We start from the raw sequence: 22,634 nt of genomic DNA, 5'->3' as shown, positions 1-22,634 counted from the left end.
TCATTCTGGTGTGCTCCATGTGCCTGTCCAATAACCACCTTGAAAGTTCCTAAAGTGTCCGACTCCACTATCATAGCAGGCAGTCCATTCCACACCCCAACCACTCTCCGAGTAAAGAACCTACCTCGGACATCCCTCCTATATCTCCCACCATGAACCTTATTATAATGTCCCCTAGTAACAGCTACACCCACCCGAGGAAATAGTCTCTGAACGTCCACTCTATCTATCCCCTTCATCATCTTATAAACCTCTATTAAGTCGCCTCTCAACCTCCGCTCTAAAGAGAAAAGCCCTAGCTCCCTCAACCTTTCCTCATAAGACCTACCCTCCAAACCAGGCAGCATCCTGGTAAATCTCCTTTGCACTCTCTCCAATGCTTCCACATCCTTCTTAGTGAGGTGACCAGAACTGCACACAATATTCCAAATGTGGTCTCACCAACGTCCTGTACAGTTGCAGCATAACCCCACGGCTCTTAAACTCAAACCCCCTGTTAATAAACGCTAACACACTATAGGCCTTCTTCACGGCTCTATCCACTTGAGTGGCAACCTTCAGAGATCTGTGGATATGAACCCCATAATCTCTCTGTTCCTCCACATTCCTCAGAACCCTACCGTTGACCCTGTAATCCACATTCAAATTTGTCCTACCAAAATGAATCACCTCGCACTTATCAGGGTTAAACTCCATCTGCCATTTTTCAGCCCAGCTCTGCATCCTATCAATGCCTCTTTGCAGTCTACAACAGCCCTCCACCTCATCCACTACTCCACAAATCTTGGTGTCATCAGCAAATTTACTGATCCACCCTTCAGCCCCCTCCTCCAAGTCATTGATAAAAATCACAAATAGTAGAGGACCCAGCACTGATCCCTGTGGTACACCGCTGGTAACTGGTCTCCAGTCTGAAAATTTTCCATCCACCACCACCCTCTGTCTTCTATGAGATAGCCAGTTACTTATCCAATCGGCCAACTTTCCCTCTATCCCACACCTCCTAACTTTCTTCATGAGCCGACAATGGGGGACCTTGTCAAACGCCTGACTAAAATCCATGCATATGACATCAACTGCTCTACCTTCATCAACACACTTAGTTACCTCCTCAAAGAATTCAATCAAATTTGTGAGGCAAGACTTACCCTTCACGAACCCGTGTTGACTATCCCGGATTAAGCTGCATTAAATGGTCATAAATCCTATCCCTCAGGACCTTTTCCATTAACTTACCGACCACTGAAGTAAGACTATGTGGTGAACCATTGTTGGTTCCCACCAGGTAGTGCTGAGCCAGGGTCTGGCCAGTACTATGAGTCTGTATATATGTTACTGTTGGGGTTAGGGTTGGGCTGTTCTACCTGTAATATAGTTCTTATGGTACATCCCAGTCGGGCTCCGCCTCCTGGGAGAGGTATAAAGGTCACTGCTCTGTCTGGGACCCTTTAGTCTGGGATCGTGTATCATATATGGTAGCTCTATTGTTGTAGTCAATAAAAGCCTTTATTTCCCCGAGTACCTCTAGCCTCGTGAGTTATATCGCGCATCAGACTAACTAGCCTATAATTACCAGGGTCATTCCTATTTCCTTTCTTGAACAGAGGAACAACATTTGCCACTCTCCAGTCCTCTGGCACTATCCCTGTGATGTGGAGATGCTGGTGTTGGACTGGGGTAAACACAGTAAGAGTTTTAACAACACCAGGTTGAAGTCCAACAGGTTTATTTGGTAGCACTATCCCCGTGGACAGTGAGGACCCAAAGATCAAAGCCAAAGGCTTTGCAATCTCATCCCATGCCTCCCAAAGAATCCTAGGATATATCTCATCTGGCCCAGGGGACTTATTGACCCTCAGGTTTTTCAAAATTGCTAATACATCTTCCCTCAGAACATCTACCTCCTCCAGGTATGATTTAAGTGACCCACTAAGAAGCTTTTATCAAAACAAACTTTATTTAAGAAAACAGTTAGAATATAACAAAAGATTAGCATAACCTTTACCAATTAAAATACTTAAACATGACAAAGTATAATTCTTAACAGCTAGCTATCTCTATTGTTCCAATTCAGCAATACCCCCAATAGACATAAATCCCTTCTGTGGAACCAGTTGGCACAGAAACCGAAGATGCTCGAGTTCCAGCTTTTTAACACTTCTGGACACAGATCCAGACAGCAGTATCCAAAGAAGGATATATCCACAAAACAGCAAAGCTTCAGAGAAGTAAACTTAGTCTCTGGCAGCTTCCAGTCTCCAAACTTCAGAGACAGAATCGAGAGACACTGCCCTCTCTCAACTCAAAAGCAGTATCTAAGCTTGAATATTGTGTAAGCCTAGCTTCACCCAATCATTTGACCTTGCCTGTCAATCAACCTAATCAAGCCCTACTTCGCAAAATCCCAGGGGAAAACACTCAAAACAGCAGAACAACATTAGCTCAGATTAAAACAAACATTCTACCAATACGAAGCAATTATGCTGTTGCAGTAACAGGATGTCGGTTGTAGACAGAATGGCTCTGAGTGCACAAAATGGCTACAAAAGACTCTGCATAAGAACATGACTCCAATGCATTTCTTAAAGGTACAGTATCATACTAATTATTATTTATTAACTTGCAGCAAAGTGAATCCCGCTAACAAAAAACATAATGAAAATAAAGGCTTATTCCGTCAAATCCAAAAGTGTCCTTCATCTTAAGACTACATTTCAAAAATATAGAACTTGAATTATTGCAAAGCTTAAAGAATGCAACATTGCATGTACCTTTCACTTCTAATAAGTACATCTTAAACATGGTCACAGTTGTAATGTTGGTAAATATGACAGCCAAAGTGGTACATAGCTTTGTCCCATTTAACAACAAGATCTGTGGGCAATCTGTTTTGACTGTGTTGGACGATAGATCGATGTTAGTCATGAGAGTAGAAAACTCCCTCCTTGAGTGATGAGAACTTTCACATCAACCTTTACAGCTAAATTCCTGAACTGATGGATGATATCTCAAACAATACAGCACTCTCTATAGCTAAACATGAACAAAATTGTATTTCATTGAGGTGGTGGTGTAAATTATATTTCTGCGTTCTCTGGATTCCTTCTGCCAACCTTGTGTAGTTTCGTCAACAAATGGGGGTTATTAACTTGTGTTGTAAAACTTACTTGTGGGATTCTCAATCCTGACAAATGGATTCTGTAGTTGTTAAAGTTTTGATTAACACTTGAAATGACTTTAGAACATCTCCTTCCCATAAAGCAGTGGTTTTCAGACATAATTGGATGAGACCGGGAAGTTAACGGTAGGGAACACAGAAATGGTGCAGGTGCTGAATGAATACTTTGCCTCAGTTTTCACGTTGAAGGTCATCAATACCATCCCAATACTAATAAGTAATGCAGAGGTAATAGAAAGGGAGGAACTTAGAACAATCATCATCAATAAGGAAATAGTACTCAAACTATTGGGATTGAAGGCAGACAAGCCCCCAGGGCCTGATGGCCTCCATCCCAGGGTATTAAAGGAAGTCATGATGTGGAGATGCCGGCGTTGGACTGGGGTAAACACAGTAAGAAGTTTAACAGCACCAGGTTAAAGTCCAACAGGTTTATTTGGTAGCAAAAGCCACACAAACTTTCGGAGCTCCAAGCCCCTTCAGGTGAGTGGGAATTCCCACTCACCTGAAGAAGGGGCTTGGAGCTCCGAAAGCTTGTGTGGCTTTTGCTACCAAATAAACCTGTTGGACTTTAACCTGGTGTTGTTAAACTTATTAAAGGAAGTGGCAGCGAAGATCATGATTCCATTGTTATAATATTCCAAAATTCCCTGGTTGCGAGAAAGGTTCCAATGGATTGGAAAAATACGAATCCTTATTCAAACAGGAAGGAAGGCAGAAAGTAGGAAATAATAGACCAGTTAATTTAACATTTGTTGTGGGGTAATTGTTAGAATTCATTATTAAGGAAGTGATTGATAACAGGACATTTGGAAAGTCAAAACGCAATCCACCAGAGTTAGTATTTGGAACAGGCAAATCTTGGGAGGAACTGAGAAACCTTTGAACTCTGGGATATTATGTGTGCTCTTAGACAGTCATCAAGAAGAAAAAAACAACCCTGGTTTTGTAAAAGATTTCAGAATTTCTGATTGGTCAGGCTGAGAAAATATGGGTTAGTTTTGTTTGCTGGTTGTATTATCAATTGGCGCACGTTTTTCTTCTTTGAGGAGTGCTTCAGTGGCGGGGGGGTGGAGAGGGAGGAGGTGTGTGATGTACAGCTAACAGAAAGAACAAACCTGTACTTGTATCGCTCAAACTTCTCAAAGCACATACAATTAGTTACTCTGAAATGCAATCAGTTATGTAGATGGATGCAGCAATTCATTTTTGCATAGTTGTAAGAGAAACAGCCAATTCATGTGATGCATTGTTTGAGGAAAGAAAGTTGATTCAGACACTCAAAGAATTCCCTACTCACTTTTCAATGTAAACCTGAGCCATCTCAGCAGTTTAACATCTCATTCAAAAAGATGGTATCCCTGACAATGGAGCACATTTTTAATTAGGAACTGAAGTGCCAGTCTGGACTATCCAAATCCTGGGTTATGGTTTGAATCAACCAACTTCTGACTCAGAAGCAAAACTATCACCAACTGAGCCAAACAACATCTGATTGTGGCACTTGATACTGTTTGTTTAAGCTGATTTTCTCCTCAGACTGTTATTTCTAACACAGTATTAAAAATAACAAAAATACAGAAACACTTTTCCTATGCCAACTGCATAATGTGGTACGGCACAACATATGATTGATACCTTATGATTCAGTTCCTTTCACTGCGTAAGAATCAGAGATCTGGTGTGATATTTCTGGTCTCCCTTTATCAGCTGCAATTGGCACACCTTATCTATTAGATCACAAATGACAGACAAAACCCTAGGGTCTCCCATCAAGTCTGAAATATGAAGAACAACAATTCCTGTCATTTAACAAATTGTGGATATTGTCAAATAGTTCATGGCTCAGTCAACAATGTTATAATAAGCTCAGTCACATATCAATATCCAGCTGAGTCTAAGCTTTTGTCGCAACTCATAAAACTTCAGTAGCCAGATATCAACAGCTATTTAATATTGCTGCTGAAATAAATCATGTTATCAAAGTACACTGGAATTGTCGCAAATATGACTTTGGACCAGCCTGGACAGAAATTTCTCAAATACAAATTAAAAATCTGTTTCTAACTAATTTCTGTACTTTGATATTTTTAGTCACAGCTTTCATGTTCAGCAAAGAACAGATAAGAACCCAAGCCATAATCCCAATCCATTTCACAAAAATCAAATCTGATACTGCATTGTTGGAGGGGCACAGTTTTGAATGAGTTATTAAACCAAGGTCTTAATTGCCCTCTCAGACAAAAGAAAAGCAGGGGAATTATCTACAATGCCCTGGCCAATATTTACTCTTAACTAACATCACAACAAAACAAAAAAATATTCCACTGCTGTATATGGAACTGTGTGTGCAGTTGGTTGCCACATTTTCTACATTACAACAACGACATTACTGCAAAAGCCAAAACGCTCATTTGGCGAGCTAGTGCAGACACAGTGGGCCAAAAGAAGGCCTCCTTCTGCACTATAACAATTCTGAGATTCTGCGATGCTTTGTTGGCTGCGAAGTGATTTGTGGCGTCCTGAGATTTTTTAAAAGTATTAGATAAATACAAGTCCATCTTTCATTATCATTGCTCGATTTGACTACAAACTGGGAAGTGGTGACAGACTTAGACTTCAGTGTGATATGGAAATAATGATAGTTTAATAGTAAAACAGGAATAATGCTGCAACTTACTATTGATGCAAATCTACTGCAGTTACTTCACACTCATTGTCAGACATAATGGTTTTTCCCTTTGTTATGAAACTAAATTTAGTTACAGCTTGATATCACACAGCTGAGCAATATCTAGTGCCAAGTTGATCTGTGCATTTAATACTTCCGAGAGAGATTTTTCAAGGTGATAGCTTGTCATCTCCAGAAACAAGAAGTGGCTCATATAAGCACCAAAATGCACTTAGTTGCTATTAGACTGAAGAAAGGTGAATGTCAAAAAAATTAAAACTGCATTTATTTCTTGGGGATGGTAGCATTGTGGTAATGTTACTGGTCTAGTAACCCAGAGGCCAGAACCAATGTTCCGGGGATACAAGTTCTAATCCCAGCATGGCATCGGATGGAATTTAAATGTAATTAATGAATAACTCCAAAGATGTGCGGGTTAGGTTGGTTGACCATGCTAAATCGCCCCTTCGTGTCAAGGGGATTTGCAGGTTTACATGGATAGGGCCTGGGTCGGATTGTTGTCAGTGCAGGAAAATGGCCTCCTTCCGCACTGCAGCGATTCTATGAAATCTGGAATTAAAACACAAGTCTCAATAATGATGACTATTAAGCTTTCAGAGTGTCTTTAAAAAACCCATCTGGTTCACTGATGTCTTTTGGGGAAGGAAATCTGCCATCCTTAACTACTCTGGTCAAGGTGATGTGACTCTAGGCAGACAGCAAGGTGGTTTAACCGCCCTCTGAAATGGCTCAGCAAGCCACTCGGAAGGCAGCTCACCACATGATCAGCCATGATCAAAATGAATGACGGAGCAGGCTCAAAAAACCTGCTTCCATTTGCTATGTTTTTATGTTTCTATGTTTCCCAAGGGAAAGTAGGGACTGGCAACGAATGCCAGTGATGCTCACATCCCATGAAAGAATAAAAAAATCAAACTTTTGATCTGAACTCAAGACTGAAAAGGATGGCAAAATGTACAGGTGACACACTTTGTTACAGGCACAAATTTCTTCTTTTTCCAGCCAGACCCGGGATCTTGCAAATATGTTCAAATTTGCAAAGCTACCTGACCAATGGATGTGAAACAATTTTAAAAAGTCTGGAAAAGGCAGTCATGTTCTACTGCTGCTAACATTCAAATTCACCAATATAACTGTTACTGCATTTCAAAACAAAAAGTTACTGGCTGAGAAACTCTTTTATAACATCCTGGGGACATGAAAGGTGCTACATTATTACAAGCACTTTTCTTAATTAACTGCAAGATGTTTGGAAAAGGAATTGGCCTCAAATTGACTTCCTAATCCCCTATATATAGCAACAAAAAAATGTTGACTTACAGGTAAGTCAGTTTATGTGCAGCTGCATGGTGGTGGCAGGATTGTGTACGATGCAACAACAATTTTGCATCTATAGAGCTTTTAACAGAGCAAAGATCCCAAAGCATAATCAGATAAGAATGGACATTACATCAAAGAAGTTGCTAAGAAGGTTAAGAGGTGGGTTTGCCAGGAAGGTCTTAACAGAAATGTGGAAATACCTGTGCAGATGTTTAGGAAAGGGAGCATGGGGTCAAGCTTACCATATCAGCCTAGCCAGTGTGCATCTCAATGGGACTTTGAGAATGTCAAGAAGGAACGGGGCAGAGATATAAACCCGGGACAACAGCAGGAAAGTAAGAAGGCAAAGGAGTAATGATGGGTTGTGTAAAGATTGAAGAGCAAAGAACTCAAGGGGAGAAATGACAGAACAAGAAGTAAAGAGAAACGGAGCATGGCAAAAAAAAAGCAATAATGGATTTAGATCCAGACAGCTGTCAAATATGCATGCAAATTTGAATACAGGTAAACTCAATTATATAGGAATAGCAAAGATTATGATGTCCTGGCTGTAAATAGGGAGAAAACAATACAAGAGATTCCAAAGTTGCGACTTATTAACAAGGCAGAGTCAGTTTGGAGCATCAAACAACCAGTGTCTAGGTTTTTAGATAGTAGTAGTCTGAGCATGAATACAGAGCTGTTCTGGGACAGAATATCAGTAGACTCACTATTAGAGGTTGCACAGTAGAAACAAAAGGGCCAAGAAGTGAAGGGTCAACCACAAGGCAACAGAGGTTGAACCATAGTCCCTAGCAGTGGTGTGTAGTGGCCCTGGTGCTGGCAATAACTGCATCTCCAAGCACTATGCTTTTATGGACTGCATTCGTACATTCCATGGAATCTCAGGGGCTGCATATAAAGTGTCGCCATTAATTTTCATTTATCTCAAATTGCTGACTGAAACAATTTTAGCATTCTGGCTTAAGCAAGAACAACAGCAGCCCGCTTCAAATCTGCGTGCTCACATAATTGAACAGAACAAAATTTCACAGGTACAACTAAGTTGCTGGAATTTCGAAGGCCAGAATTCTAGCGGCCCTTTTTGGGATGTCCCCAAATTAAGGGCGACATGGTGGCACAGTAGTTAGCACTGCTGCCTCACAACACAGGGACCCGAGTTCAATTCCAGCCTTGGGCGAATATCTGTGTGGAGTTTGCACGTTCTCTCCGTGTCTGCGTGGGTTTTCTCTGGGTGCTCCGGTTTCCTCTCACTGTACAAAGATGTGCAGGTTAGGTAGATTGGTCATGCTAAATTGCTCCTTGGTGTCCAAAGATTTGTCGGTTAGATGGATTAGTCGTGGTAAATGTGTGGAGTTATGGGGATAGGGTGGGGGGGAGGGCCTGGGCAAGATACCCTGTCAGAGAGTCAGTCCAGACTCAATGGACCAAATGGCCTCCTTCTGCATTGTAGGGATTCTATGATACTATGAAATCAAAACAGTACACAACTTGCAGCAGTAACGCCACAGAAAACCCACGAACTAGCATGCACACATCAATGATGAACAGTCTGGAATCCTGGAATAAGCAGCAAATTCCACACATTAAGAAAGCCCCTAATTCATATGATGTCAGCTTTAATGGGTGAGCAGCTTGAACAGGTAAACAGGTTTTTCTATTCACAAGATAAACTAGATATTCACTACTCTCAATTACATTTACGATATTTATACATTGGTATTTAGATAACAACCTTATACACAGATTGGTGAAACACTGCAGCACTCACGTGCCCTTTATTATCCCCTCATTTGTGCCAAAACCAATAATCAAGCCCAGTATCAAACAAATTCTACCATTCAAAAAAGGCACACAAAGCTCAACAAATCATGATACATGAATACAGAAAAATGTATTCAGACCACATATCGTTTGGCATCAAATGCAAAATATCCCCAGCTATAATTTTAAAGCGCACTTCAAGACCTTAACAAACAACGCAAGCAGTCCTTTGTTACTTCACCCACACACTTCAGCGATCCTGCGTCAGACTTCCTCACTGCACTCAGCAATATCAATTGCCAGATCTTCCAATACATCAGCCTTCACTCCTCCACAAAAAAGCAAAACAATAGAACCATGTTTGGTTCCGGCATTACACAAAATTTAGCATATTCCAAAAAACATTTCAAAGCACCAGCTGAAAAACAGTACACAGAACAAACAAAAGGGGAACATGCTATTTATTATACTTGTGGAAGATAATTAACATCAGTCACGAGTTAGTTTTGCTTCATTGAACTAAATTAATCCATTACACCTGCCCCCCAACCCTCATTCGCAACAAAATATACCGATTTATTCCTTAGTTAATTGGTCAAATATTGTATAGAATGGAGGAAACAAGAGGGAAGAACACAACTGATCAATTTACAGATTTTAAGTCCAAGTTTCATAAATGTGTTGCCAACAAGTTCACTGTGTAAAATATTCAGAACCCATGTCACCAGAGAACTACTTGTTTTATGCAGATCACAGCACTGAAGGAGGCTATTTGTATCACTATGTCTGGCAGGCTCTTTGCATGAGTAATCTAAACTAATCCCACTGCAATGCTATCTCTTCATATCTTGTATCTTCCTCTGTTTCAAATAAGTAACTATTTTTCCTTCCAAATTGCAATGGTCTCTGCCTCAGCCACTCCCTGTGGCAAAGAATTCCATGCTCCAACCGTGCATAAAGAATTACTGCCTCCCTCTCGAACTCAATTGCTCTATCACCAATATGCCAACCAAAGGAAATCGGCTCAGTTCCAGCGGAGGTCATCGCAGCGTTCCCAATTATAACCTTTCATCCTTAGCAATCGTAAATCTACCTTATATGTTTCCCCTAACTTTAAAGCACTGTATATGACTAATAGTTACAAGCTCCGGAAGCCATATTAAAATTCATTTGTAACAGCTTAACTGCACAAAGCTTCTTCTCAAAAGCCCTATGCTATTGAGGCCAGAAGGAGTAAAAATTATCCCAAATCCAAGTTATTGCATTACCAGTAATGGATATTAGAGCATTTTCTGCCCCACTTGGAAATGAATGTCAGCTAAAAGTTATTCAGATTAGGTTTATGGTGGACAACATGCAAACCACACTATCCTTGCACCAAAACAAGCCTCAACCTCAGTACTCATCACAACAGATCTTTACATTCTATCTTCAGATGTCTGAATCAGGTTACTATTTTGTGGGGTTTTGTGTTGTGAATTCATGGCCACTTGAAAATGGCTGAGAACAAATGCTTCAATCAATCCTTCTTTAGCACTGCTTTCTGATTAATACATAGAAATATTGGGAAAATAGCAAGTTATGAAGCACTAGATTAATGTGTGGATGCTATATTATGTCTAGCTCAGTTTTTAGGCTGAAGCAGGTGTTCAATAAAAGCTCATATTTCTTAACATACATTTTGCCAAAAATCTGGGGTTGAAGGGGACTCGCTTAAAGGAAAAGAAATCTAGTCTTCTGAAATGTTTCAAGATAAAATATCAAGTTTTAAGTTTTTATAAATCTAGTAACAGTTGAGGTAACTGCTGTTTCTACATACAAGGGTACATAGAACATAGAACAGTACAGCACAGAACAGGCCCTTCGGCCCACGATGTTGTGCCGACCTTCATCTGAAACCAAGATCAAGCTATCCCACTCCCTACCATCCTGGTGTGCTCCACGTGCCTATCCAATAACCGCTTAAATGTTCCTAAAGTGTCTGACTCCACTATCACTGCAGGCAGTCCATTCCACACCCCAACCACTCTCTGCGTGAAGAACCTACCTCTGATATCCTTCCTATATCTCCCACCATGAACCCTATAGTTATGCCCCCTTGTAATAGCTCCATCCACCCGAGGAAATAGTCTTTGAACGTTCACTCGATCTATCCCCTTCATCATTTTATAAACCTCTATTAAGTCTCCCCTCAATCTCCTCCGCTCCAGAGAGAACAGCCCCAGCTCCCTCAACCTTTCCTCATAAGACCGACACTCCAAACCAGGCAGCATCCTGGTAAATCTCCTCTGCACTCTCTCCAGCGCTTCCACATCCTTCTTATAGTGAGGTGACCAGAACTGCACGCAATATTCCAAATGCGGTCTCACCAAGGTCCTGTACAGTTGCAGCATAACCCCACGGCTCTTAAACTCCAACCCCCTGTTAATAAAAGCTAACACACTATATGCCTTCTTCACAGCTCTATCCACTTGAGTGGCAACCTTTAGAGATCTGTGGATATGGACCCCAAGATCTCTCTGTTCCTCCACAGTCTTCAGAACCCTACCTTTGACCCTGTAATCCACATTTAAATTAGTCCGACCAAAATGAATCACCTCACATTTATCAGGGTTAAACTCCATTTGCCATTTTTCAGCCCAGCTTTGCATCCTATCTATGTCTCTTTGCAGCCTACAACACCCCTCCACCTCATCCACTACTCCACCAATCTTGGTGTCATCAGCAAATTTACTGATCCACCCTTCAGCCCCCTCCTCTAAGTCATTAATAAAAATCACAAAGAGCAGAGGACCAAGCACCGATCCCTGCGGCACTCCGCTAGCAACCTGCCTCCAGTCCGAAAATTTTCCATCCACCACCACCCTCTGTCTTCGATCAGATAGCCAGTTACCTATCCAATCGGCCAACTTTCCCTCTATCCCACACCTCCTTACTTTCATCATAAGCCGACCATGGGGGACCTTATCAAACGCCTTACTAAAATCCATGTATATGACATCAACCGCCCTACCTTCATCAACACACCTAGTTACCTCCTCAAAAAATTCTATCAAATTTGTGAGGCACGATTTGCCCTTCACAAATCCGTGCTGACTATCCCGGATTAATCCGCATCTTTCTAAATGGTCGTAAATCCCATCCCTAAGGACCTTTTCCATCAATTTACCAACCACCGAAGTCAGACTAACCGGTCTATAATTACCAGGCATAGCACTAATAAATAATGTCAGTTTTTGCTCTAATGTATGCAGCATAAACCTTTATGTTACAATTGGTTTGTTGGGGCTGCTGTCAATCAGAACAATACTTGAGATCATCCATAGAGAAGTGGTGTTACATCGCCTTCCACAATTTTGATAGGCAAACAGAAGGGGAGTGTTAAACTGAAGTTTAAATGAATATAAACGAGGATAAACATTGCAGGAACACTTCAAAGAAAAATAGTTTGTATTATATCTTAATTACAAATTCACAGCATCTTGTTTGGTTCCTCAACTGTTGCTAGATTTATCAAGAATCAAAATTTGATGTTCCTCACAAAAACCTCAGTTCCCGGCACTCCCTCCTCCCTAAAAACCTGGGACCTAAAAGCCAAAATCAAGTCAATAAACACCAATTACATTAGCCTCTGAAATGTAGCAAGAGGACAACAGCCTGGATCATGATTCTTGCCACCAGCTGTTGTGCTTTGTTTAAAGTAAAACCCCATTGGAAATTATTTTTTTAGTTATACTGTGAGGAGTATTTGCCTGGCTACTGTTTCACAGATAAAACGGTCACCATGAACTATTCTTTAAACATTTCAAAAGACTGGATTTCTTCTCCTTTAAAAGGGACCCCACCCCCACCAGCAAACACCAAACTTTTGGCATAATCCACTTTAAGAGATATTAACTTTTATTGAGCACACACTTCAGCTTAACAACCAAGTTTAATGTAATATAGTACCTATACAATAATCTGCTGCTCCACCATTTCCTCTTTTTTTCCAATATTGAATACAAACCACAAATCAAAACAGCCTAATAAATACGCATCTGAAACTGAGAGAAGAATTTCAGTGACTATTATTCTGGATGAATGAAATTTGAACTGATGTGAAATCTTCTTCTTGCTTTACCATTTTCTCTTATTTTTAATAATGGATTTATTTGAATATTATTTTACCCCCTTATAGAGCTACCTGCAATTAACAAGTTTTTACCAAAGCTGCTCTCAAGTGAGTCACTTGAAGCACAAACAACAAAGTAACGACTCTTCGAGTGCTCACTTCCCCAGCCATGAGGAGGCAGTTGTCTTCAACTGAGAACCTCTATCATCAGCTCCAAGGTCAGTATTCTTTTTAAAAGTAGATAATATCCGACCTGCATTTCAAAAGGTTTGCATTGCAACCCCCTCATATTTTTTCTGTGATATAGTCCATCTCCCTTATAACCAGATGAGCAAACTCAGTAAGTGGATTTGAACAGAGGATGAACAAAAGCTGTCAGTGGTGGAGGGGTGGGAAGAGGAAGTAAATGACTGAACAGAAAGAATCAGGTGTTATGAAAAATGGGAAACCAAAATGTTGATGTTACCGACTCTGGCAGCCTGGGAAACAATGCCCAGTGGGAAACAAATTAAAATTTCAACACTTTGAAGCTGCATAGACCTGTAGGACCCAACACACATATGTCCTATTGGCAGCGAATGGTATTTATGTATATGGTCAATCCAGGCATCTGGTACTGGGAACACTGGGTCTCGAAGGCATACAAGGCAGAATGACAGGTAATCAAAATTTCACATTGCCATGGAAAGCTAGTACAGACATTTGGTACATCCATGAGCTGCAAACTGACAGCTTCAAGTATTTACAATTTGTATTATGAAGAGATAGCAAGTCAGGGCTGGATAACTTATTTTTCAAAGCACATTATGATAAGACATACTTTGTGTTTCCCATTGTATGAACTAAAATTTAAAAGTAGCTGATGGTTCAGTAGCTCAATCTAAAGTTTACATTCAATTTTTGCAGGTTATAAAAACACTTATCAATTCAAAGCTTCCCCTCCATAGAACTGCCCATCTCCTAACCTCCATAAACATGAACTTACCCAAAAATCCGTCAGCATTGTAACACACAGTAAGTCCTTTTCATTCATCATCCTATGCTCACTGCATCACATTGGCTCCCAGACCAGTCCAATCCTCATCTTGAAATCCTTCCTTGGTCTTGCCCCTTCCTATCTGTGACCTCCAACATCTGAATCCACTGAGATTGCTAGGCATCTCCATTCTGGCCTCTTACACATTCCTATGTCTTCACCTGACAAGGTCCCAAACTTTCTCTGCCTCTCGCTCCTCCTTTATGATGCTTCTTAAAATCTATTTTCTCATTGTACCAAATCCTCTATGTGACTCAGTGTCAAACTCCTTTGAAAATGGCTCCTATGAGACATCTTTGACCATTTACTACAATAAAAAGCATTGCATGAATGCAAGCTATTGATGAAACTCAAGTGGTAGGCTTATTCAACCTCAAGTCAATGCCAATATCAGCAAAATATTGCCAATTATGTACAGAATTATGGAGCTTTAATTAACATATAAAGATCAAATGAAATGTGGCACAGAGTAGCAAAACATATAAACATTTAAACAGGACACCTCTTTAAAAATTGTGCAGATAACTTTCATATAGAAGCACAGGCTTCAAAAGGTAGAATGGGCTTTCATCACCTCAATTATGTTAACAGCAAAGAACAGGCCTGGCGGGTGGGTAGATCAACATACAATTTTAAATACTGAATACCATACTAAAAAATTGCATTAGGTGGTCACCAATAAAGCATTGCAGAATTGAAGAATTAACACTGAAGAACACTGGGCGGCACGGTAGCACAGTGGTTAGCACTGCTGCTTCACAGCTCCAGGGACCTGGGTTTGATTCCCGACTCGGGTCACTGTCTGTGTGGAGTTTGCACATTCTCCTCGTGTCTGCGTGGGTTTCCTCTGGGTGCTCCGGTTTCCTCCCACAGTCCAAAGATGTGCGGGTTAGGTTGATTGGCCGTGCTAAAATTGCCCCTTAGTGTCCTGAGATGCGCAGGTTAGAGGGATTATCGGGTGAATATGGGGGTAGGGCCTGGGTGGGATTGTGGTCGGTACAGACTCGATGGGCCAAATGGCCTCTTTCTGCACTGTAGGGTTTCTATGATTCTTTCTATGAACTAACTGAGCAAATTGCCAGTCAGCCTGCAGCTGCAAGGGGGTAGGGATTGGAAGGCATGTAGAAAGAACTTTTAATCAAGTTTACTGTCTTCCTGTTGTTATAGGCAAGGTCTCTGCTATTCCTCCCCCTCCCACCCCCAGTTTACTTTCTTCTGGAAGCGAGAGTACACACTACAAAGGCACTCCATGCAACAAGCTCAGAATCTGCAAACCGCATCAAAAACCAAATCCTAACAAATAAGAGGGGTGGTTTTCACCACCAAACTTACTGGAAAAAAAGCATTTCTCCCCAGAAACACCAAATTAATCTTTGTTCCTTCAATTTTCCAACAAACCTACTTTCCACTCAAAATACTGAAATCGAGGTGGAACAGCACATGTGCTGAGTGACAGGATGTGAGTTTGCCCACAATTCCTACTACACTGAGGTTCTGAACTGCCAAGGGAAGGAGAGTCAAGATGATTCTCAGCCTCAAAAACAGAACTCTTCTGTCTCAAAACAAATGTAGTAAGAAGTTTAACAACACCAGGTTAAAGTCCAACAGGTTTATTTGGTAGCAAAAGCCACACAAGCTTTCAGAGCCCCAAGCCGAAAGCTTGTGTGGCTTTTGCTACCAAATTAATCTGTTGGACTTTAACCTGGTGTTGTTAAACTTCTTACTGTGTTTACCCCAGTCCAACGCTGGCATCTCCACATCAAAACAAATGTCTCAGAGGAATTTACCATAGCTCAATACCTAGCCAGTGAACCCAAAACAATGCTTTGTGATGCTGAATGACAGAAATGCAGTGTTTCAGAGCTCAGTTGGAATGGACACCAGGAAGTACTTTTTTTTCACACACACGAGTTCCTGAGATGGGTTAGCAAAGAGTGCGATCGAGGCTATTTCAGCAAACAACACAGTAGTAATGGAAAGACAGTGGAGATGCTATTCTGGACAAATTACATCAAACATGCTGAAAGGAGCACCTTCACCGAAAAGCATTTCACAAATCATAGAACAGAATCATAGAATCCATACATTGTAGAAGGAGGCCATTTGGCCCATTGGGTCCGCACTGACCACAATCCCACCCAGGCCCTATTCCCATAACCCCACATATTTACCTTGTAATCCCGAAACTAGGGTTAATTTAGCATGGCCAATCAACCTAACGCACATATCTTTGGACTGTGGGAGGAAACCAGAGCACCTGGAGGAAACCCACGCAGACACGGGGAGAATGTGCAAATTCCACACAGACAGTGATTCAAGGCCGGAATTGAACCCGGGTCCCTGGCGCTGTGAGGAAGCAGTTATATGGGGTGACGGGAATAGGGCCTGGGTGGGAATGTGGTTGGTGCAGACGCGATGGGCCGAATGGCCTCCTTCTGCACTGTAGGGATTCTATAATTCACTGTTACTGCTTTCTTACATACTGAACAATTTAGAAACATTTGTTTTCCAATTTTGTTCAGCAGCAAACACGCAAGTATGGAATGGTGATGATGCAACTTGATTAAATAGTAACAGACCGATGAAAGCTGAAACTTAATGCATGCACTGAATGACGCAGTCAGTCTTTTCTCCCCTGGTAAGAGTGCTGGGAAACAAACTGTTTAGGAAAGCCCAATGTCCAACAGCAGGGTTGGTAATGCAGTGGTGAGTGACAGGTCTCACAATTAAAGCAGACCACCAACACTGTGGATAGGAAGAGTTAGCCAGCCCTTCCTGACTGTTCCAAGTCAACACTGCAGGATCAGTGATAGGCCATTAGTTAAAACAGGGAACCAGGAACAATTAGTTCAAGCAATGTACAGTATCACAATTAACACAGCAACAATCACTTGCCACAGATCAGGATTGGGTGGCATCAGAGAAAGGAGGGAGATTGCAAATGGTGTTGGGGGAGCCAGGACAGCAAGTGGGCAGACTGAGGAGAGTTGTGACTGAGGGCACACACTTTGGGGGAATGAGATAGTTTCAGGAAAGCGTGGCAGGGGGCAAGGCACAGGACCCAAGAAGGAGGCAAGCGCAGACCCTGATGGGAGGGTAGGCATAGACTCTGGATTGGGCACCGGGGGGGGGGGGGGGGGGGGGGGGGGTGGGGGGGGGGGGGTCAGAGGCTGGGCACGGGGAACGGGGAGGGCAGGGCACGGGGGGAAGACCTGGGCAAGGGGGGGGGATGTGGAGAGCTGGGCAAGGGGGGGGGGGTGGAGAGCCGGGCACGGGGGGGGCACAGGGAGGGCCGGGCACAGGGCGCGGGGGAGAGCCGGGCGCAGGGGGGGGAGCCGGGCGTGGGGGCGGGGGAGGGCCGGGGGCGCGGGGAGGGCCGGGCGCGGGGGAGGGCCGGGCGCGGGGGAGGGCCGGGCGCGGGGGAGGGCCGGGCGCGGGGGAGGGCCGGGCGCGGGGGAGGCCGGGCGCGGGGGAGAGCCGGGCGCGGGGGAGAGCCGGGCACGGGGGAGAGCCGGGCACGGGGGAGAGCCGGGCACGGGGGAGAGCCGGGCACGGGGGAGAGCCGGGCACGGGGGAGAGCCGGGCACGGGGGAGAGCCGGGCACGGGGGAGAGCCGGGCACGGGGGAGAGCCGGGCACGGGGGAGAGCCGGGCACGGGGGAGAGCCGGGCACGGGGCACGGGGAGAGCCGGGCACGGGGCACGGGGAGAGCCGGGCACGGGGCACGGGGAGAGCCGGGCACGGGGCACGGGGAGAGCCGGGCACGGGGCACGGGGAGAGCCGGGCACGGGGCACGGGGAGAGCCGGGCACGGGGCACGGGGAGAGCCGGGCACAGGGCACGGGGAGAGCCGGGCACAGGGCACGGGGAGAGCCGGGCACAGGGCACGGGGAGAGCCGGGCACGGGGAGGGCCGGGCACGGGGAGGGCACAGGGGAGGGCCGGGCACAGGGAACGGAGATGGCCGGGAACAGGGAGTGCCGGGGACAGGGGTGAGCCGGGCACAGGGGAGCGCCGGGCACAGGGGAGAGCCGGGCACAGGGCACGGGGAGGGCTGGGCAGAGGGGAGGGCTGGGCAGAGGGGAGGGCTGGGCAGAGGGGAGAGCTGGGCAGAGGGGAGAGCTGGGCAGAGGGGAGAGCTGGGCACAGAGCACGGGGAGAGCTGGGCACAGGGGAGAGCCGGGTACAGGGCATGGGGAGGGCTGGGCACGGGGAGGGCCGGGCACGGGGAGGGCACAGGGGAGGGCCGGGCACAGGGAACGGAGATGGCCGGGAACAGGGAGTGCCGGGGACAGGGGTGAGCCGGGCACAGGGGAGCGCCGGGCACAGGGGAGAGCCGGGCACAGGGCACGGGGAGGGCTGGGCAGAGGGGAGGGCTGGGCAGAGGGGAGGGCTGGGCAGAGGGGAGGGCTGGGCAGAGGGGAGAGCTGGGCAGAGGGGAGAGCTGGGCAGAGGGGAGAGCTGGGCACAGAGCACGGGGAGAGCTGGGCACAGGGGAGAGCCGGGTACAGGGCATGGGGAGGGCTGGGCAGAGGGGAGGGCTGGGCAGAGGGGAGGGCTGGGCAGAGGGGAGGGCTGGGCAGAGGGGAGGGCTGGGCAGAGGGGAGGGCTGGGCAGAGGGGAGGGCTGGGCAGAGGGGAGGGCTGGGCAGAGGGGAGGGCTGGGCAGAGGGGAGGGCTGGGCAGAGGGGAGGGCTGGGCAGAGGGGAGAGCTGGGCAGAGGGGAGAGCTGGGCACAGAGCACGGGGAGAGCTGGGCAGAGGGGAGAGCTGGGCAGAGGGGAGAGCTGGGCACAGAGCACGGGGAGAGCTGGGCACGGGGGAGAGCTGGGCAGAGGGGAGAGCTGGGCATGGGGCACGGGCAGAGCTGGGCACAGGGGGCAGTCGGGCATGGGGGAGGGCCGGGCACGGGCAGGCACGGCGCGGGGAGGGCCGGGCATAAGGGAGGGCCGGGCACAGGGGAGGGCCCGGCACAGGGGAGGGCCCGGCACAGGGGAGGGCCCGGCACAGGGGAGGGCCCGGCACAGGCCGCGGGGGAGAGCTGGGCGCGGGGGGGGGGGGGGGGGGGGGGAGATGCCGGGGCGAGCTGGGCCCGGGTGAGGGGTGCGGGGGAGGGCCGGGCACGGGGGAGGGCCGGGCACGGGGGAGGGCCGGGCACGGGGGAGGGCCGGGCACGGGGGAGGGCCGGGCACGGGGGAGAGCCGGGCACGGGGGAGAGCCGGGCACGGGGGAGAGCCGGGCACGGGGGAGAGCCGGGCACGGGGGAGAGCCGGGCACGGGGGAGAGCCGGGCACGGGGGAGAGCCGGGCACAGGGCACGGGGAGGGCCGGGCACAGGGAACGGAGAGGGCCGGGCACGGGGAGTGCCGGGCACAGGGTTCGGGGAGGGCCGGACACAGGGGAGCGCCGGGCACAGGGGAGAGCTGGGCAGAGGGGAGAGCTGGGCAGAGGGGAGAGCTGGGCAGAGGGGAGAGCTGGGCAGAGGGGAGAGCTGGGCACAGACCACGGGGAGAGCTGGGCACGGGGGAGAGGTGGGCAGAGGGGAGAGCTGGGCATGGGGCACGGGCAGAGCTGGGCACGGGGGGAGTTCAGGCATGGGGCAGGGCCGGGCACGGGCAGGGCTGGGCACAGGCCGGGGAGGGCCGGGCCAGGGGAGGGCCGGGCACAGGGGAGGGCCGGGCACAGGGGAGGGCCGGGCACAGGGGAGGGCCGGAAATGACACGGGGAGGGCTGGACACGGCACGGGGAGAGCTGGGCACAGGCCCCGGGAAGAGCTGGGCACAGGGAGAGCTGGGCAGAGGGGAGAGCTGGGCAGAGGGGAGAGCTGGGCAGAGGGGAGAGCCGGGCACAGGGGAGAGCCGGGCACAGGGGAGAGCCGGGCACAGGGGAGAGCCGGGCACAGGGGAGAGCCGGGCACAGGGAGGGCACAGGGGAGGGCCGGGCACAGGGAGTGTCGGGCACAGGGTACGGGGAGGGCCGGGCACAGGGGAGAGCCGGACACAGGGGAGCGCCGGGCACGGGGAGAGCTGGGCAGAGGGGAGAGCTGGGCAGAGGGGAGAGCTGGGCAGAGGGGAGAGCTGGGCACAGACCACGGGGAGAGCTGGGCACGGGGGAGAGCTGGGCAGCGGGGAGAGCTGGGCATGGGGCACGGGCAGAGCAGGGCACGGGGGGGGGGGAGTTCGGGCATGGGGGAGGGCCAGGCACGGGGAGGGCCGGGCATGGGGGAGGGCCGGGCACGGGGAGGGCCGGGCACGGGGAGGGCCGGGCACGGGGAGGGCTGGGCACGGGGCACGGGAAGGCCGGGCACAGGGCACGGGAAGGCCGGGCACAGGGCACGGGGAAGGCCGGGCACAGGGCACGGGGAAGGCCGGGCACAGGGCACGGGGAAGGCCGGGCACAGGGCACGGGGAAGGCCGGGCACAGGGCACGGGGAAGGCCGGGCACAGGGCACGGGTAAGGCCGGGCACAGGGCACGCCGGGCACAGGGAAGGCCGGGCACAGGGCACGGGGAAGGCCGGGCGCTGGGCACGGGGAAGGCCGGGCGCTGGGCACGGGGAAGGCCGGGCGCTGGGCACGGGGAAGGCCGGGCGCTGGGCACGGGGAAGGCCGGGCGCTGGGCACGGGGAAGGCCGGGCGCTGGGCACGGGGAAGGCCGGGCGCTGGGCACGGGGAAGGCCGGGCGCTGGGCAGGGGAAGGCCGGGCGCTGGGCACGGGGAAGGCCGGGCGCTGGGCACGGGGAAGGCCGGGCGCTGGGCACGGGGAAGGCTGGGCGCTGGGCACGGGGAAGGCTGGGCGCTGGGCACGGGGAAGGCCGGGCACTGGGCACGGGGAAGGCTGGGCACGGGGAAGGCAGGGCACGGGGAAGGCCGGGCACAGGGCACGGGGAAGGCTGGGCACGGGGAAGGCCGGGCACGGGGAGGGCCGGGCACGGGGAGGGCCGGGCACGGGGAGGGCCGGGCACGGGGAGGGCCGGGCACGGGGCACGGGAAGGCCGGGCACAGGGCACGGGGAAGGCCGGGCACAGGGCACGGGAAGGCCGGGCACAGGGCACGGGGAAGGCCGGGCACAGGGCACGTGGAAGGCCGGGCACAGGGCACGCCGGGCGCAGGGCACGGGGAAGGCCGGGCGCAGGGCACGGGGAAGGCCGGGCGCTGGGCACGGGGAAGGCCGGGCGCTGGGCACGGGGAAGGCCGGGCGCTGGGCACGGGGAAGGCCGGGCGCTGGGCACGGGGAAGGCCGGGCGCTGGGCACGGGGAAGGCCGGGCGCTGGGCACGGGGAAGGCCGGGCGCTGGGCACGGGGAAGGCCGGGCGCTGGGCACGGGAAGGCCGGGCGCTGGGCACGGGGAAGGCTGGGCACGGGGAGGGCTGGGCACGGGGAGGGCTGGGCACGGGAGGGCTGGGCACGGGGAAGGGCTGGGCACGGGGAGGGCTGGGCACGGGGAGGGCTGGGCACGGGGAGGGCTGGGCACAGGCAGGCTGGGCTGAGGGGAGAGCTGGGCACAGGAAGGGCTGGGAACAGGCTGGGCGCGGGGAGGGCTGTGCAGAGGGTAGAGCTGGGCAGAGGGGAGAGCTGGGCACAGGGCACGGGAAGGGCTGGGCAGTGGGGAGGGCTGGGCACGGGGAGAGCTGGGCACGGGGAACGGGGAGAGCTGGGCACGGGGGAGAGCTGGGCACAGGGCATGGGAAGGGCTGGGCACGGGGGAGAGCTGGGCACGGGGAGGGCTGGGCACAGGGCACGGGGAGGGCTGGGCACAGGAAGGCCTGGGCACGGGGGAGAGCTGGGCACGGGGGAGAGCTGGGCACAGGGAGGGCTGGGCACAGGGCACGGGGAGAGCTGGGCACGGGGGAGAGCTGGGCACAGGGCACGGGAAGGGCTGGGCACGGGGGAGAGCTGGGCACGGGGGAGAGCTGGGTACGGGGAGAGCTGGGCACGGGGGAGAGCTGGGCACAGGGTACGGGGACGGCTGGGCACGGGGAGGGCTGGGCACGGGGGAGAGCTGGGCACAGGTTATGGGACAGAATCAGACCCCAGTCAGCGCCTCAGGGGCCGGCACCTCTCCCAACCGCCCACCCCTTCAGGCCGCTCCTACCTCACTCACACTCGACACTTCCATTTTTTGCCAGGGCTCCTCCAGCTGTACAAACGGCATCCTAGTCCCGCCGCCAGGCGCGGCCACTGCTCATACTGAGAGCGGGCAGGCTGACAGTGACTGGGAACCGGCGGATACTCCGAGAGACACAGATTCCGCCTCCCCTCCCCCAGCCATCCTCCTCTGGCCCCGCCCACAACAACATGGCCGCCTGCTGCCAATCAACCCCCCCCCCCCCCCCCGCGCGATAACGTCACCGCAACGCCCACTCCCGCCCCCGCCCCCGCCACGGCGGCGCGCGCCCCGTCACCCAGAATTAATGCTGCTCACTGTCTCACCATCCACCACCATTAATGCTGCTCACTCCCTCACCATCCATCAGCATTAATGCTGCTCACTGTCTCACCATCCACCACCATTAATGCTGCTCACTCCCTCACCATC

The 22,634-nt window shown here is 49.9% G+C and overlaps 1 protein-coding gene across 4 annotated transcripts in view; it reads right to left on the bottom strand.

The window, feature by feature from the left end:
• Nucleotides 1-22,390, bottom strand: part of LOC144492822 (ribosomal protein S6 kinase alpha-6) — a 138,155-nt gene extending 115,765 nt beyond the window's left edge. For 2 of the 4 annotated variants that reach the window (XM_078211312.1, XM_078211314.1), the window contains exon 1: nucleotides 22,191-22,390. In XM_078211312.1, the coding sequence (XP_078067438.1) occupies nucleotides 22,191-22,250 (60 nt within the window). In that variant the 5' untranslated portion in view covers nucleotides 22,251-22,390. The remainder of the gene's footprint in view (nucleotides 1-22,190) is intronic. The other 2 variants (XM_078211313.1, XM_078211315.1) reach the window with 1 other exon arrangement.
• Nucleotides 22,391-22,634: the final 244 nt, after the last annotated feature.

The sequence above is a fragment of the Mustelus asterias genome, chromosome 4 (genome assembly GCF_964213995.1).
Source record: "Mustelus asterias chromosome 4, sMusAst1.hap1.1, whole genome shotgun sequence".
Taxonomy (NCBI): Eukaryota; Metazoa; Chordata; class Chondrichthyes; order Carcharhiniformes; family Triakidae; genus Mustelus; species Mustelus asterias.
This window is presented reverse-complemented; position numbering and strand designations above follow the sequence as displayed.